This window comes from Gadus morhua, chromosome 16, assembly GCF_902167405.1.
Source record: "Gadus morhua chromosome 16, gadMor3.0, whole genome shotgun sequence".
Lineage (NCBI taxonomy): Eukaryota > Metazoa > Chordata > Actinopteri > Gadiformes > Gadidae > Gadus > Gadus morhua.
In genome coordinates, this window is record NC_044063.1 from 7,531,080 (window position 1) to 7,549,554 (window position 18,475).

General features: G+C 47.5%; 4 protein-coding genes across 4 annotated transcripts; 1 reads left to right on the forward strand and 3 right to left on the reverse strand.

The window, feature by feature from the left end:
• Positions 1 to 60: 60 nt before the first annotated feature.
• LOC115528980 (claudin-4) lies at positions 61 to 1,490 on the reverse strand. Its single transcript, XM_030337464.1, has one exon. It carries the CDS (start codon positions 1,258 to 1,260, stop codon positions 505 to 507), a length of 756 nt encoding a protein of 251 aa, XP_030193324.1. The 5' UTR covers positions 1,261 to 1,490; the 3' UTR covers positions 61 to 504.
• Positions 1,491 to 2,254: 764 nt separating this feature from the next.
• On the reverse strand, positions 2,255 to 4,030 carry LOC115528814 (claudin-4-like). Its single transcript, XM_030337150.1, has one exon. It carries the CDS (start codon positions 3,935 to 3,937, stop codon positions 3,302 to 3,304), a length of 636 nt encoding a protein of 211 aa, XP_030193010.1. The 5' UTR covers positions 3,938 to 4,030; the 3' UTR covers positions 2,255 to 3,301.
• Positions 4,031 to 5,316: 1,286 nt separating this feature from the next.
• On the reverse strand, positions 5,317 to 6,746 carry LOC115561722 (claudin-4). The gene has a single exon (XM_030381933.1). The coding sequence runs from the start codon at positions 6,629 to 6,631 to the stop codon at positions 6,008 to 6,010; it is 624 nt and encodes a 207-aa protein (XP_030237793.1). The 5' UTR covers positions 6,632 to 6,746; the 3' UTR covers positions 5,317 to 6,007.
• A 10,541-nt stretch (positions 6,747 to 17,287) lies between these two features.
• On the forward strand, positions 17,288 to 18,219 carry LOC115560646 (claudin-4). The gene has a single exon (XM_030380048.1). It carries the CDS (start codon positions 17,489 to 17,491, stop codon positions 18,176 to 18,178), a length of 690 nt encoding a protein of 229 aa, XP_030235908.1. The 5' UTR covers positions 17,288 to 17,488; the 3' UTR covers positions 18,179 to 18,219.
• The last annotated feature ends 256 nt before the right edge of the window (positions 18,220 to 18,475 follow it).

Genomic DNA, 18,475 nt, shown 5'->3' on the forward strand with positions numbered 1-18,475 from the left:
TTTTTAATATTTTATGATTTTACATTGAAATGAATACATAAATAAATGGAAAGGAACAGATTTGAGATTCATATTTTCACGTTTATTTTATTGGATAAAACACTCACACTTCACAAATGTTTCTTTGCACAATTTAAATTGTTTTCTTTAAATTGTTTTGAATATGTTACAACAATATATACAGTGCCATTAGATCACAAGTCAAACTGTTTCCAATCTCATCTCCTGATGCAAACGAAGACAATGTTTGGTAAACATTACTCATCCTATCGATGAGGACATTCTTTTCAAGGAATCCAAAAATTATCAAAGGTTCGCAATAATTACATTTCAAAATAATCACATCACCGATTCCACAGTCTCAGTCTTATGCAGATATTTCAATGTAAAGTCTCTAAATTTCTCTGCCACCTTAGCAAAGCAGCAGCCACACGGCTTCCTGGTTAACGATCAGATTAAAAGTCTTAATTCACAGAGTATATCTACAAGGCCATGTCAGCCCTGCTACAGGTACTGTGTGCCAGAGTTCACTGTGGGGGCTCCATAAGGTTTGCTCGGGCCGTAGGAGCCTGTTCCAGAATAGACCCTCGACGGCGGGGCGTAGACCGGACCATAGTTGCCAGGATTGGGCATCGGTGCCCCCGGGTAGGGGTACATCGGTGGGGGTCCGTAGCCCGGGTATCCGTACATCTTCTTCTGCGGCGGGCAGGAGGTCGTGAGAGTGATGCCCCCGACCAGAAGCAGCGCCGCGGCCGCCCAGCCGATGTAGATGGACGCGCCGATCTCCCTCCTCTGAGTCTCGATGGTCAGAGGGTTCCGGTAGTCTGCGACGGTGATGGCGGCGGACCAGCACACGGGGATGAGGACCAGGATGGCTGAGAAGATGATGAGGCAGCCGCCCAGGATCACCACCTTGGACCTGGACGCGTCGGTCTCCAGGCAGCCCATGCACTTGGCCCCGACGAAGGTGAGCATGAAGCCGATGAAGCCGGCGATGAGGGAGATGATGACCAGGGCCCTGGCGGCCTGCAGGTCCGCGCTGAGCTGGATCACATTCTCGCTGAGCCTGCACTGCATCTGGCCCGTGCTCTGCTGGACACAGTTCATCCACAGGCCGTCCCAGATGGTCTGCCCCGTCACGATGTTGGCGCCGATAAACGACGTGGTCCTCCACATGGGGATGCCACAGGTGACCGCCACCAAGGACAGGCCGATGAAGCTCACCACCTGGCCGGCCACTTCCTTTCCTATCCTCCCCATGGCGGAGGGGGCGGTGTCTGGGTAGAGGCGTCTGGTTCAGGGACCTCGGTCCAGATGCTCCGCGGTGCTGGGGATGTGTTGAAGTGTCGCAGTGTCCTCGGCGAGGGCTTGTCTCAGAATGGCCAGGAGTACAGGGTGTGTTGTCATCAGGTGAGTTGTTCCTGCATAACAAGATTCCTCTTTCTCTCTGTTGGTCTCCCCCTCTCTCTCTCTCTCTCTCTCTCTCTCTCTCTCTCTCTCTCTCTCTCTCTCTCTCTCTCTCTCTCTCTCTCTCTCTCTCTCTCTCTCTCTCTCTCTCTCTCACTCTCTCTCTCTCTCCTTCTCTTTATTGGCAGCAACATACAAGACGGAGGTGGAGCTTGCAGTGCATTGTCTTGGTCTTAAGAGCGAATGGTACCTCCCACCTGAAACCGGTCGTGACCCTAACGATGGCCGTCCATTATAAGTACCTCCATTTTGGTCCACTTTCTCACAGAGGGCTTAACTGATGAGATTTACATTTGTTTTGGATCCGTCTTGACTCCGATCAAAACAACAGTCAACGACCTCCCATCCCATCAATGATGAGGAAATATAGTACAAAGTATAGTAAATCAATCTCTAGTACTAGTAGCTGATTAAATATATTGTGTTTCAGCTGTTAGCCGTAGATGGAATGAGTGCCAGAATGTTTGAATCTTATAACCCTTCTTGATGTTCTGAAAGAAGAATGTTTACAACTATAGGACCGGGAGTTTCTTGTCGGACCAGATTTTGAGATGGAATCTACGGGAAGCCATTTTGTCCTGAATACTTTCCATTTATTAGGTGACAATATATTAAGAAATTCAATAGCAGGAAGTACAAGGAAAGCACAAGCACACTAAGCTAGGTTTAAAGTGTCTGTATTATTTAATTATTTGATTTGCTTGCATTTTGCTGTTGAAGAACACTATTTTGAAAGGTTTAATTGTGTAAGATATTTACTAACCGACAAATAAACATTTGAACAAACAACATTTTAATAATTTATTTATTATTTATAAATGAATTTGAAACATAACCTTCCAGCCATTGAACAGTGTACAACAGGATTTTCTTGTTCTTCATGGTACTTGTAAGAGGATATGTTTTCAGTCCTCACACCGATTGTTAAGGTTTATTTACAGTTACAACACTAGCAAAACAGCTTGGAGAAAACATTTTTAAACATGAAAACACAATGGAAACAACCGTTTCTACTATGCTACAGACACATACTTGAAAGACATTTTTAGTTTTTTGGTTTAAAGGTTTGTTATGGAGAACAACAGACGATTTATGTTGAGTTCATCAATCTAACAAATTGATGATGGGTTAGGGTGAGGGTATAACTATTTTACTATCCTTTAGAAACTTTAGAGAAAATAGAAAAAATATTGGAACGATTTTTCTGTCTTTTGTTTGCAACGTTTGTCAAACAACAACAAACTATGAATATGACATCATCAATCAACAAATCTTCCATGTCATCTATCCATTGGTTTTGATTTCCCCTCCCAGTTTGGGATCTAATCAGGGGGTTTATGGAGGGGGGGGGGGGGTAAGGCAGGCTGACCCCTTGAATGGGACACCGGTCCGAATCACAAAGGCTAATTAGTTTCTGCAATCAGGCGAGGAGCGAAGAGCCCTCATGCAACCAGAACATACAAGCTCCTCCCAGCACAAATCCTCTCAGCTGGGAATCAAACATCTCCTTAACAGATGGTCATGAATATTGTTTGATAAAGGCATTGACGACGATGTAATCAAGGATTGTATCTTCGCCGTATATTGCTGTCTTTCTGTTGAATATAAAAACCACATGCACGTCGCAATCAAAATGTATAACGACTCAACCGTGCGCAAGTGCTAAGTCACGACCAGGCCTGTTGAACATCCAAAATTCCAGGTCTTCTCTTCTCAAGTGTTACTGATTCAGGATTGCAGGACTCAAAATCCACCTCTGTGAAACCATTGCTTCTGCGCCCAAAGCCTAAAACCCGGTTCCTGGAACCGAACCTGGATGTGCCATCGCCGTGCCCTAGACGTATTCTCGGGACGAGGATCTGGACTGGGGGGGCAGGTATCTGGGGCTGTACTTTGGCACCTCATCCTTGGCCGGGCAGTTCCAGCACAGAAGCGCCCCTCCCAGCACCAACATGACGCCCGCGCCCCACCCGATGTACAGCGCCGCCCCCAGCTCGCGCCTCTGGCTGTTCAGAACCCCCGGGCTGTAGAAGTTCCTAACGATGGTGTTGGCCGACCACGACACGGGGATGAGGCAGAGCAGGCCCGCCGCGATGAACAGGACCCCGGCGGCGATGCACGCCTTGGCCTTGGAGCGCTCCTCAGCGATGCACGTGGTGCACTTCCCGCCGGCGACGAAGAGGAAGGTGCCGATGACGCCGAGGAGGATGGAGATGACCACCATGGCGCGGGCCGCCTGCAGGTCCTGGGACAGAGCCAGCATGGAGTCGTAGACCTTGCACTGCATCTGGCCCGTGCTCTGCACCACGCAGGTCATCCACATGCCCTCCCAGATCGTCTGTGCCGTCACGATGTTGGCGCCGATGAAGGCGGTCACGCTCCACATGGGCATGGCGCACACGATGATGACCAGGAACCAGCCAATCAGCGCCAGGGAGAAGCCCATGATCTGGATCCCCTGAGATACCATGTTGGGGTCTGAGAGGCTTTCCGAGGGAGCAATGTCCGACCACAGATGTCCACGGCGATCCTGGCAGAGAGGATGTGTGGGGGAAACACTGGGAGTGGTTTTATAGATGCTAGGTGGGAGATGGGGGTAGCTAGACATGAGGGTATTTGAAAACTCGATCCTCAACTCCTATTGGCCGGATGCTTTGTTTACACACAAACAGAGATCCAATGACCGCCAACAAAGCCAACCTAATAGATTACTAAGACGGAAAGGTCAGATAAAGCAGTGGCATTTTTATCTTGTGCTTGGTGTACCATTCAGTGTGCCTTGGAAGTCCGGGTTCTTTTTTTTAACAATAATAGGAATCTTTTAGTTTAATTGAGATGCTTTAACTGTATTTTGGGTGAATACAATCACTTATATAATCACCACTCACACGTTACACACAATGTATCACTGAAATAATATCCAATCCAAACTTGAGTCAACCATGTAGAGACACTTGGTGGAGAAAGAATATGTAAAGAACAGTGACGCAAAAGCCGTAACAATGGTGTTAATGTGTTGTAAAAATGTACATCTCGGTTGGCTTTGGCAGAAATCACCCAGGTCATAGATTTAACCATATTTTGCATTGAAATGTTTTTACACTTTCATGCAAAACGGCATTTTGGTTAAAGTCTTCCAGGGTTCTCCCGGCTGTAAGATTTAAAGCATGACATACAGATGTCCGATACAGCATACATACATTTGCCAAGAGGAAGAGCTATCCAGTCCCTCTACGGGGCACATCAGGTATCTCCACCTATTGTGTAAGTTACGTACAACACAGAGCAGACCCCAGCAGGTGGAGGCTGGGCTGGTGCCGGGTGACATCAGCAACCTGAACCTCGCAGACAGTGTGTGTGTTGTGAGATTGAACCAGCTGCGCCCATTTGTGCTGCAGTTGAATTGATGTGGTTATTGGGGTCAATCGGGTAAAAATGCAGGCCAGACTACTGCATGTATGCCATATTCAGCCAACATTGTAAGAGGTAATTTAGGTTTGGGTCCGTTCAAGGAATTCTTGACGTTTTGCTGTTTACTCCAATGCACATTCTTTCTTACAATTGTGTTTTTCTTTTCGAATATGAGAGTAAATATTTAGAAGCTGTACTTTTACTTAGTAATAGTACAGTTTTCTTTGTTTCTTCCTTTAGAAAACAATGCATCTGCTGTATTCATGACTACTTGCACTGTTACATCTACAAAATCGATTTAAATATTAGTCAGCTGAATACTAGAATGCAAAGATATAATATGATGCTATATCTAAAGTCTCATGAAGTTTCCTTATGAGACAGCTGAACTTTAAGAAGTTCAACTGCGTTGCATTTACTCAGAAAGCAAATAAGACATTGATGTTTAAAAAATAATTCTTTATTTATACTTTTGTGCTCAAACACGCCATGCAACACACCTCACAACACACACACAACACACAGCAGATTGGCACAATCCTTTTTTTCCAAGGGAGCCAGAGTACCTGGCGGTGTAGTTGTCCTTTGGGGGGGCAGTTGTCACACACTATTTGACTATTTGCACCTTTAACTGTGTTTCATTTACTCAGAAAGCAAAGAAGACATTGAAGTTTAAAAAATAATTATTTATTTACACTTTTGTGACCCCAGTATGTGCACAAACGACTTATATAAAAAAACAAAACATGATTGAAATATTTCAAAGCAGACACAGTAGAAACTCAACAATGAACATTTGAAATTGGTGGGTCTCGTGTGTGTCACGTAACCGCACTCCTTTACTCGACTCGGTTGTTTGGGCGATAATTCTTGTCACTCGATCTCCGATACAGAACATCACCCTGATCCCTCATTTGTCTTCGGAGCTCAGCATACAATGGTCCAGCTACACTTGAAATACACTGCTAAAACACGCCGTGCGAAGGTCACGCTTCCCATCACACACACACAACACACAGCAGATTTGGCACAACACTTAATTCCCTTTTTTTCTCTCCAAGTCCGTTTCAGTCTCTCCTTTCGGCTCATGTCTTCCTCAAAACTGGCCGGGTTTTCCCCTCCGTGATTCTCAGACGTAGTCCTTGGACACGCCGGACCTGGCTCCCGAGTACTTGGCGGTGTAGTTATCCTTGGGGGGGCAGTTGGCGCACAGCAAGGCCCCACCCACGAGGAGCAGGGCGGACGCGCCCCAGCCGATGAAGAGCGCCGCGCCCAGTTCTTTCTTCTGGGAGCCCATCACCAGGGGGTTGTAGAAGTTCCTGACCACCGTGCTGGCCGTCCAGCAGACGGGGACCAGACACATGATGCCGGCGATGATGAACATCACGCCGGCCGCGATGGCGATCTTGGCCTTGGCGCCCTCGTCCTCCACGCAGTTGGTGCACTTGCCTCCGGCCACGGCCAGCAGTATGGCCATGACGCCCACGAGGATGGAGATGATCATGAGGGCGCGGGCCGCCTGCAGGTCGCTGCTCAGAGCCAGCATGGAGTCATAGACCTTGCACTGCATCTGGCCCGTGCTCTGCACCACGCAGGTCATCCAGATGCCCTCGTTGGTGGTCTGCGCCGTGACGATGTTCTGCCCGATGAAGGCGGTCACCCGCCACATGGGGATGGCGCACGTAACGATGGCCCCGATCACGCCGATAAGGCCCAGGGCGATGCCCAGAATCTGCAAGCCGGCCGCTGCCATGATCCCTTTAGAAAGCTTTTGTTATTTGTCCTCGCAAAGAATGAAAACCGGTGAATGTGTGTGAGGTCAGCCACGTCCTGGTTGAAAGGATTCCAGAGAGTTAATGTTTAGGAAAAGGTTGGAACGGGTCTTTTATTTGTTAACCTCGAGGTGGGGCTTAACACACACACCCCCACAGATACGCACACATATACACACTCTCACACACACTCACAGTCACGCTGCTTTGTGACGTGTGTGTACCACCCCCCACCCCCCCCCCCCCCCCCCCCCCCCCAGGGCATGTGTCATCATGCCAGGTTTTGTCTTCTCCTGTACCGTAACGGATTCAGGTGATACCACTAACACACTGACTCACACGTTACTTTGGTTCAGTGAAGCGTCCCAAACTCCTCGACACACCCTCAGGATTATATAACCATTATCGTAGTACGCCATTTTGTAACTCCTTTGTGCTTTTGGATTAGCCACGTTATTGTCTTTGTCACCATACATAGGAATACATAGTGTGTTTTTAAAAACGTGTACGGTACTTTAATCACAGCTGTAGGAAAAGCATTCCCCTGTGTTCACAAGGAAAAGGGTACTTTCATGGAAAACTGTGCAATTGAGATCACTGTGAATTCTATAACGCCCTTATGACACGGTGGCCTAGTATTATTCACAAAGATACAGTTTGAAGTTGTGGAATTATTCTTTGATTAAGACAGGAGCAAAACAAAATCCACATGACGGTCATATAAAATGTCTGATGCATTAAATGTTTATTTTAAATGAGTGATGCAGTCAAAAACATGAGACCGCTGGGTGAATTAGTTCAGTCAAGTTAAGGTTTGAATAACGTTTCAGTCATTTCCCTTTTTCTCCTGAAGATCTGACCATCGTTTCTATCATGGCATTTAAACCTCTTCCTTTCCTCTCTGTTCCTCTTTCCCATCTATTCTTTTAAAGAAATATAAACTGTTCCGCTTTTACTTGAGCTAATTTCTGAACTAATAAAATCCCAGCAAAAGAGAAGCGGAGGTTCGAATAGAAGAAATGCAAGTGCTAGGCAAGCCAACATTGGGTTTACAAAGAAGCGATAACTTTGACCATAATGATCACATCCTTAAAATGACATAATATTTGATCACCCAACTTGCTCAACATTGTTCAGCACACTTCTAAGGGTCAAAACACAACCACAGACCACGATTAAACTAGCATTTAAGCCCATCAAGACAGCCTACCCTCTCTCACCGGGTACTCAGAGAACGCAGACATGACAACCGCACAGAGAAGTAAAAGTGATCGCTCCTGACCTTAAGGTGAGATGTTCAATCGATCCCTGGAGCGGCCGCTGTGTGAAGAACACGCGTGTGTGTATGTGAGTGAGTGTGTGTGTGTGTGTGTGTGTGTATGTGTGTGTGTGTGTGTGTGTGTGTGTGTGTGTGTGTGGGGGGGTGCTCTTCAGGCCGTGTGTCTAGGACAGCTCACTCTCGCCAGGTGTCCATAGTTGTAGCAAGGCGAGAACCACAAGGAGATGTTTCCACAACAGCAAAGTAAAAATAAATAAATGATGTGATGTCGGTTGCTAGACTGATGTACAGAAGAGGAGAAAAAGAAGAAAAGAAAACCGTCGAAAGGACCAGTGAGAGTGGTTTGAGGGTCGAGGGGGGGGGGGGGGGGGGGGGGGGGGGGGGGGGTAAAGAGAATTAAAGAGAATCAGATTGTCTGAGGACCTGAATGGGAGCAGTGTTTGTGGGCCAGAAACTGCCGTTTGGACAAGAATGGCTCTATTTTACCCCCGGTGGTTCATTAAAGCCACCGGAGCCCAGCGACGCGGCGATCGGGTTCCACGCGCGGGTATATCACACAGGAATGTCTACAATTAAGGCAGTGAAGGGAGATAGGGGGGGGGGGGGGGGGGGCGATCAGAGCTTCCTGCGTGGAGATTCCTTCGCGGCGCCATGGCTGCGTCAACGCCACACTAAAACTACTGTCTTCTTCACTTGTCTATTACAGTGAATAACACAAACACGCACACACACATGTGTGTGTGCAGGCCTCTTGATGTCCGGTGTCCACCGAAGTGACCCTTGAGCCGCAACACTCATAATACAACGTGACTGGTACAGGATCATTTAATAACGAGAAATTCGAGAAATTTTTCTTTTTCCGTGTCACCTGCACAGGAAACTGTGACTGCAAGAATGCATTGTCTCAGGAAAATCAGTGCACTTGTGTGCTAGTGCACTCTTGTTCTCGTGCACTTGTGTACATGACAATGCAGTGAACTGATCAGTCTTTGTCTTTAGGTCAGGGTTCCCCAACCTTGGGGTTCGCCTGGTAGACAGATGGAGGCGCAGGAGTTGGCTGACTCATAGTATTCACTTTAGATATTTGATGGTGCGTTGTGGGTGAAAAAGTAATCATTAAAAGGTTTAAAAGGGCACATAAAGATCCCACACTCACAGATTAGTGATTCTTAGCAATGAGCCGACCCAAAACGACTGTGGTGTGGTATGTTGATGGTGTCAAAACGTTGTGTGCAGAGGCACATGTAAACTGGTGGTCATTGTACGTTTTACCTTCAGAAAGCGTGTGAAAGCCGAGAGGAGCTAGGAGGACAAGTGTGAGCAGGCTGGTAAGGGACAGGCACCGTTGCAACCCCAGGGGCTCGCCTCGTTGGTTTAACCGGCTGGTTCACTCCCAGCACGTCGAGTCGAGACACAGGGCCAAAACAGACACACCAGTCACCGCGCTCTGATAGGTTCAGAGCAGAGGAGGCTCAAAGGGACCTTCAACGCGTCCTTACAGTATTTTGATCGAGTTTGTTGGACAATCTCGTAAAACATGACAATTCAATTCAGACTTTTATTACTTTCACATTCTTTTCATTTTACGCAAGGGGAAACCTTAAAGTGGGGAAGGTAAGAGAGGAACAAGGGACAGTCCCAGTCACAATAATAACCAATAACATGCTCAAATAAATTTGATTCATTCTATAATTGGGTGTTTTGATGACAGACAAGTCTATCGATTGGATCCGAGGCTTGGGCAGTTTCTATACGAGCAATAGACTCAGGTCTGTGTTTGGTGTGTGATGTCATCACTGCGTGTCACAGGGGGCCATTATGGGGAAACGGTGGCACAGTTTCACTCGGAAGTCGGAGTTGTCAACAGGTCAGGACTCATGACTCATACCTGTTGTGACACGAAGACGCACACACATAAACAAACACACACACAAACGCAGGAACAATCAAACACACACATACACACACACACACACACACAGATATAAAAACACACACACACACACAAACATACCCACGCACACACATCATACAACTAGATTCCAGATGACATGAGTTTTCTTTGTTTGAAAGAGCTCTGAGATGAGATGTGAGGATATTTACATTTCACTTTTAGTTTGTGTCTGATTTAATTTTCGCAAATCCATCCAATCCAAATGTTACGCTGTTTAATTATGTGCGTCAAATACTATTGGTACTATTGTTTTTTGACTCAAAGCGATCGGGAGGAACTGCATTGCTGACGTACATCTGTCCTAAATGTGTTTGAACAGTAATTATGTAAAACTGCACATGCTGTGCAATACACTGGAGATCAAGAAGCATGGCGCATGGAGGATTTGAAGGTCTGGAATATTCCGGTTGTGTGTCAGTTGAGGTGTAACCAAGGGATTGCCACATTGTATTTGGATGCAGGCACCTTTGTAGAATTTTGCCCGCAGGGCTTTTCAGTTATTCATTTCTATATCCGTGAAACACAAAGGAAGCTATTTATGGCAATGGGGGGGGGGGGGGGGGGGGAACGACAGGTGTACATAGCCTATGTGTTTTTCCTCCATTTGAACATATGAGAGCTTTTGTGAATACGCGTCTTTCAATCCTCTAATCAACTACGTGTAGACTAACAGCAGTAGACTTTGGTTCAGATGTTTACAAAGTCACAAAGTCCACATCCGGCACCTTGTGAGGTCTTCAGTTGTCTTTCCCTGAAACCATGCGGCTGTGATCTCATTTCATCTCACATTAAACAGCTCCCTAAAGGATTCTGGGGACTGTGATCCGAGAAGAAGCCACCGATGTGTTTGATGATGTTTATTTTTTACCATTTTTTAAATAAAGGTCCAATGCAATCGAACATATCTATGAACCATGCAGATCCCACAGGTCCCCCCTGGCCCTGGCCTAGTGGTCCCTCCGGGCCGGACCGGGACCTACAGGGGGGGTCCTCCTGTCCTCGGACCCTGTCTCTGGATCAGCCAGAGAGGTTAAGGGTCTGATGTCAATCTGTAAGTCATGCATTTGAATGATCTGTTGCAACCCGGTAATACGCACACTCACACACACACACACACACGCACGCACGCACGCACGCACGCAAGACGCACGCACGCACGCACGCACGCACGCACACACACACACACACACACACAGACACACACACACACACACACACACACACACGCACACACTATCCAATGGAAAGATTACTCAACCTCTTTATCTTCCTCCCTTTTCTCTTTTTCTTTTTCGTTTTATTGCTTGTCATCTTCTATTTTTGTCTCTCTCTGTCTTTAGATCTATTTGCCTCTGTCTATTTCTTTCCAAATTTGTCTATCCCTCTGCTGCAGTTCACGTCCCTTCCCATATCGTTGGTTATAATTGATGTGCGTGCACATGCTCTGTATTTGTGTGTGTTTGTGTGTAAATGCTCAGTATGTGTGTGTAAGTGTGAATGTGAAAATGCTATATTATGTGCGTGTGTGTGTGTGTTTGTATGTATGCGTGTGCGTGTGTGTACACTCTCAGTATGTGTATGCGTGTGTGTGTGTGTGCTTGCGTGTGTATGTGTTTATATTTGAGTGTGTGTGTGTGTGTGTGTGTGTGTGTGTGTGTGTGTGTGTGTGTGTGTGTGTGTGTGTGTGTGTGTGTGTGTGTGTGTGTGTGTGTGTGTGTATGTGTGTGTGTGTGTATGTGCTTGCGTGTGTATGTGTTTATATTTGAGTGTCTGTCTGTGTGTGTGTGTGTGTGTGTGTGTGTGTGTGTGTGTGTGTGTGTGTATGTGCTTGCGTGTGTATGTGTTTATATTTGAGTGTCTGTGTGTGTGTGTGTGTGTGTGTGTGTGTGTGTGTGTGTGTGTGTGTGTGTGTGTGTGTATGCGAATGTGTCGGTACGTGCTGAGACACCTGTAGCAGTGTGTAGAAACCGGTGGGACTGGTTTCCTCTCCCACGGCAGGTGCATCGCCGCGCGGCACAAGCAGACACACGCAGGGCTGCGGCTCTCTTACCATCGACTACTGAGTCATTGGACACTTTGTCTCAGAGACGCTTACAGGGACTTAGAGAGACACGACTCCCAGCCACGGCCAATGGTCAGTCAGGGCATTACACCAGGGTGAAGAAACCCTCATCACGTCGACAGAAACGGGAACAGTGAACTCTGGTTGGTGGGAGGGGGCGGTTCTTTAGTATAGTTTCAGAACCTTGTCGACTCACAAACATTCAAACAGACAGACAACGCCGGTGTCCTGACTGTACATCAGTATTTCGAACCCAGAACCTTTTCAGAACCGGACTGTACATCAGTATTCCAACCCAGAACCCCGGGGTGTGCCTCAGGGATGGGATGGGATTGAATGCATATTCCTGCCATAGGTTACAAAATCCTTGAAAGTTGTTGGTGTTTACATTTATGTCAACTAACTAACTAGCCAACTAGCAAAGCTAGTTGTGATTAGCTTTATTGAGTCTTCATTCCAAATGCAATTCTTAGTCCATTTTAATACACATTTCCAACAAATGTTATTCGCTTGTATTCTTGCGGAAATTGCTTGTAAGACAGCTTTATAATAATGTGCTTTGAATGTTGTGGTCGGGACTGTGGTGTTCCAGACTATCCTGCCGTGCTGTGGGCCATCTAAGCAGTCGGGAAGCCCCCTAACTCACCACACGCTGACCAGCAGCACGCTGAGAGTTGGAGGGCTTCCTCACTGCTGACATTGAGAGGAGGAAACTCAGGTAATACAGGTGTTATTTAAGGTCACACCAACCGACACAAACCTCCGCCCATACCCCCACCGCTCCGGTTTTGAACGATGCAAGCTGACAGGAGCCAATGAGAGTGCAGTAAAGTATAAGAGCGGTTTCTTTAAACCTTCACGGTTTCACCCAGTGCTGTTTCAACTCCCTCCCCCCCCCCCCCCCACAAGAAACACAACAGCTCAAAACAGCAAACCAAAAAAAACGTTGTCAAGATGCCTCAGAGAATGCTATTGGCATGCTTGTATTGATTACGGACCTTGCATAGAAACTTTTCATCGATGTTTATGTCTTTTTAGCATTAACTCTTGTGTCTGAGAGAAAAACCTTCCACAGTTTGTTAGCATCCCGCACCACAAGGTGTCAGTAATCTCCATGCAGGGATCATGAATCTGTCAGGTTTTATATTTGAAACCTAACAGCAGTGCAGGGTGTGTGTGCGCATGCTTGCTTGTGCGCATGTGTTTACTTGTAGTGTCTGTGTGCATGTGTAGTCCTATGTGTGGATACTTGCATTTGTGTGTGTGTGTGTGTGTGTGTGTGTGTGTGTGTGTGTGTGTGTGTGTGTGTGTGTGTGTGTGTGTGTGTGTGTGTGTGTGTGTGTGTGTGTTTGTGTGTGTGTGTGTGTGTGTGTGTGTGTGTGTGTGTGTGTGTGTGTGTGTGTGTGTGTGTGTGTCTGTGTGTGGGTGTGTACGTGTGTGTGTCTGTGTAAGTGTGTATTTGTGAGTGTGTGTGCCCGTACTTCATCGGCAGCAGGCTCCGACTGGTACCAGCTTTCTATCAAATGTCCTTTCAGCTAATCATACGGTTCTTCACAGACGGTTAGGAGCACATTAAATAGGCTTGGTGTAAGGTAAGGGTGGGAGATAGGATTTGGGTTGGAGATCATGTTAAAGCTAGGCTTATGGTTAGGATTAGGGATATTACCAGGGTTATTTTGGTTAGGTTCAGTGGCGTAGATTTGCGTGGGGACCTAAAGACGTGTCCTCACCAACGTCAAATGACGACTGAAATGTCCCCACCAATATTCAGGTTGAAACGAAAAAATAGCGCCTCATGCGGTACTCAAAGGGTTAAGTTCCCAACCTCTGTACCGCCTCCCAAAATAGGTCAAAAGCCATTTTACAATGCCAAGCTGGTTCGTTCGCGGCTTGGCACGTGAGGAAAGTTCCTCTGCGTCTTTCTCGTATACCACACCATCGCTCCCCGTCTTCGTTTAATGCGCCTGCATCAGTGGCGGTTCTAGACACATTTTACTAGGGGGGCCAAGGAGGGGCCAGTCTTTAATAAGAGGGGCACAAAACTTTACTTTACTTTAAAACCATCAAACATTTAATTTGTACAAGAGTTTTTGATTTCACCAGTCTGTATTTTTCTGTCAAACTATCTTAAATTGATGGAGCTTATGCCCTAAATCATTAAAATCATATAAACATTTGTTTTGTACAAGCGTGCGGGAGGTATGGCCATAAAAAATGAAAAATAAAAAATCCAGTACAGGGTACAACCTACAGTGTGTCAAAAATATCAATGGTACAACGAAGTGCAAAACAATGTGTCATTTCCTATTTATTTAATCAGTTTCAGTGTGGAAAAAGTGTGTCCCAAGAGGCTGTGCTTACAGGAAGGGTTACAGCCATCTTGCACAGTCTAAAGAGCTCAAAGAAAACGTCCCTGTTCTACCGTTCTTTCCTCATTTCATGATAGCTGCTATTAGAAGAAAAAAAACATAGGGGCATGCATTTGATTTCGTTTCATAACCATCCCAGATAGCCTTCTACTCTTTATTCAAATGTATTTGTTATTCCAATGCAGCAGCCAAAACGGATGAAAATACGTGGTTAACATCACAACATTGTGTAGCCTAGACGTAGCAAGGGTACTGACATTTGGATACTCGCTTCTGCTTTGATGAGTTTGCCTAGATATGATTAGGTTTCTAAATATATCGAGACCAGATATTTAAAAACTTAATTTCATGTGCGGCCATCCTCACCTCAGGCCCGCACATAATTTAATTTAAAAAATATATATATATAGAATAGAAAAAAGAATAGAGTTACAGAAAACTTGGTCAAGAAAGAAGAAAAGCAGAGTATCTGTTCATAGAATTCAAAGGCAAATGTGTCTAGTTTGCTTAGAAGCGACATCAGTCGTGAAAGATTTCCGATTAAGTCGCAACTACAACTACCACAACTGCCCTGAAGAGAATATATTGCTTGTTGGGTTTGAGTTCATTGAGTTGTTGCACTTAATGTTGGGCCACTGTTTTTCAGTTTTGTGACATCATTGAACGATGATGTATGTGAGCCCTTTGCACTGATCAAAATACTAACCAATCATGTGGCTGTTTGAGCATGGAAAACATGAAATGAATGTATGTTGGTTCAATCAACATACCATACATAGGTTACGAATCTGGAAGATTTTGTTGGTAGTGGCCATCCCCAAAATGCACCAGAATACAGGAAATCATATCCAACAAATTCAAAAATGTGTAGCTTCTCTCAGTTGACGTCTCGTTGAAGTGCACAGTCACATGGCCCTCTGATGGTGATGATGAAGAATTGTGGCCCTCTTTATCATGAAAGTTGCCCATCCCTGCACTAGACTACACTAGCCTGCCCCCCAATGGTGTGTTTTATACAGAATGTGGAGGGATCACTGACCAAAGCAGTCCTTATCAGCCAGTCTTTGAACCCCTCCAGCATTTGGTAACAATCACGCGGTCCGATGTTATGATGCGTGTGATGCACACCGCGGCGCTCCTGACCCTCGATGACCTCCGACCCTGGCAGGAAGAGCCTCAGACCGGGTCAACCCTGACAGCTCTACCCGGGAGCGACACCGTCAATGTTTGTCTGTCTGAATGTCAACAAGGTTCTGAAACTATAGTAAAGAACCGCCCCCTTCAACCAACCAAAGTTCCCTGTTTCCTTTCTGTCAACGTGATGAGGGTTTCTTCTTCCTCAAAATCAGGCATTAAGCAGTTTCGTGTGTCTATTTAACATCTATTTTGTGGGGTTTTTTTATTTCAGAGATTTCAAAGTTATGTTTCTGTATGAACATAGAGATGGGTTTCGGTAACACAGTGTACTTTCAGCTGTTGTTGCCAACTTTCTTGCACAATAATTCGGTGGAATTTCAGAACCAACACCCTTTCACAAATTATCACCTTAACCAACTCCTATTTAGAAGTGCAGCGTTGACAAAACTCGGCATCTTGACTGCAGTAAGTTCATCCCAAAGGTGACTCACCTCCACAAGTCTGCTTCGTGTTTACATTCAGGACAGTGAGGTGAGGGCTAACATATAATTCAAAGCCAACAAGCAAAGGATCTGTGCAAAGCATTTTATTCACTCATTATCACACATGATCATCTCGAAGAATCTTCCTATTATTATTGAATAATATTACTAATTGCTACTTAGTTGACGCTTTAATCCAAAGCGATTTACTGTGATTTCAGCTTTTTAGACACGTCATTAATGAGGTTAGTGGTGAGCCATCTCTTTGAGGGATGCCTACAGATAGACTGGGGAGACATCGGGGATCGAACCCAGTAGCTTTGTGGCAGGGAGACACTATCCTGCCCCTTGAATGCAATCATGTCTTTAAGTTTTCCGAGAAGAGAGAGCTGAGGTTTGGTCCTGTGTCGGTAGCTCTCTGTACCTGGCGTCACTAGACAAGGTCGGCCATTGTTTCCTCGCCAGGGGATCTTATTCACAAGATGAGTTGGCGTTTTCTCTCAGGTGGTCACATGAGCCCCCCCCCCCCACACACACACACACAAACACACAGAGTCACTTTCTTAGCATTTGAATAAGGAGCAGCCGATTGGCTCCATGATTCTCTGTATCATATTCCTGATCCAAGAAAGTGCTGCCTGAATCAGAAAGGGATTTAAATAGCGAATAAGTTTGGATCTGATTTCGATGTGGACTGGATGCTGTTTGGATAGGCTATAGATGTGATTGAGGACTTACAATTATTCAGAAGTCGTTTGTGCATGTGTGTGTTTGTGTGTGTGTGTGTGTGTGTGTGTGTGTGTGCGTGTGTGTGCTTGCGTGTGTGTGTGTGTGTGTGTGTGTGTGTGTGTGTGTGTGTGTGTGTGTGTGTGTGTGTGTGTGTGTGTGTGTATGTATGGGTTTGTTTGTGCGTGCGTGCGTGCGTGCGTGCGTGCGTGCGTGCGTGCGTGCGTGCGTGCGTGCGTGCGTGCGTGTGTGTGTGTGTGTGGGTATGGATGCGTTTGTTTGTGTGTGTTTGTATGCGTTTGTTTGTCTATGTGTGTGTGTGTGTGTGTGCGTGCGTGCGTGCGTGCGTGTGTGTGTGTGTGTGTATGGATGCGTTTGTTTGTGTGTGTGTTTGTATGCGTTTGTTTGTTTGTGTGTGTGTGTTTTTGTGTTTATCAGTGTGTGGCCTTGGGTTGGAGGGGGGGCTACCCAAAGACCTGTCCATCAACTCATCCCGACCCCCCTGTCCCCCCCCCCCCCCCCCTCCCCCCCCTCTTGTCCCCGAATGCAAATGTGATTGAGAAGTAAACAGGGTGCCAGCTTAACTTGACTCCACCTTCACCCTTCTTTGCAATATAAAGAAGGTCGCCTCTCACCCTCTCCCCTTCCTCCTCACCCGCTCGCCGCCTCACAACCGGAGCCGCTGAGATCCCATATCGCCTTCCCGACTCCGGAGGGGCCGAGCCCAAACAGAGGGAGCCTCTATCCTCCAGCGCGGTGCCCAGGACCAGAGCCTCTCCCCGGGCCCGCCGCCCCCTCCGCAGCCCCCCCGCCGGCCCCCTCCTCAGCCATGTACTCCGCCGGCCTGGAGATCCTGGGCATGATCCTGGCCGTGGCCGGCTGGCTCGGCGTCATGGTGACGTGCGGCATGCCCATGTGGCGGGTGGCGGCCTACGTGGGCCAGAACATCGTCATCTCCCAGGTGATCTGGGAGGGCCTGTGGATGAACTGCTCCGTGCAGAGCACCGGCCAGATGCACTGCAAGGTGCACGACTCCATGCTGGGGCTGCCGGTGGACCTGCAGGCCGCGCGCGCCCTGGTCGTCGTCTCCCTGGTGATGTGCGTGGCGGGCGTCGGCCTGTCCACCGCCGGCGCCAAGTGCACCAACTGCAGCGCCGACGCGGCCAGCAAGCCCCGGCTGGTGGTGACGGCCGGGGTGACCTTCCTGCTGGCGGGGACTCTCCTGATGGTGGCCGTGTCCTGGACGGCCAACGCCATCGTGGTGGACTTCTACGACCCCATGCTGGAGGAGACGGGCAAGAGGGAGTTCGGCAACGCGCTCTACTTCGGCTGGGCCGCGTCCTGCCTGCTGGTCCTGGGGGGCGCGCTGCTCTGCTGCTCCTGCCCCCCCAGGCCGCCCGGAGCGGCCGGCAGCGGAGGAGGCGTCAAGCCCCACGCCCGGGCGGCGGCGGCGGCGGCGAACTACTCGGCTGTCAAGACGGCGTCCGTCAACGGTTACACCAGGAGGGACTATGTGTGAATGGGGGGGGATGCTAGCTTAGTCCCCGGGCCCCCCCCCCCCCCCCCTACACACCTCCAGAGGTAGATGCAGGTGAAGGCTTCACTGGGGGGGTTGTAGACGTGATGAGCGGGGGAGAGGGAGTAGATTGATCGGAGGTGGAGTAGAGAGTGTGGATGATGGGGGGGCTGAATGAACAGGTGGACTGGATGGATGGATGGATTGTGCAGGCAGCACCTGTCACCTACCCGTGAGGAACCCATGGTTTGTACATTCTGCTCTCACTCTTTTTCTTGTAATGCTGGTATGTAAATAGAT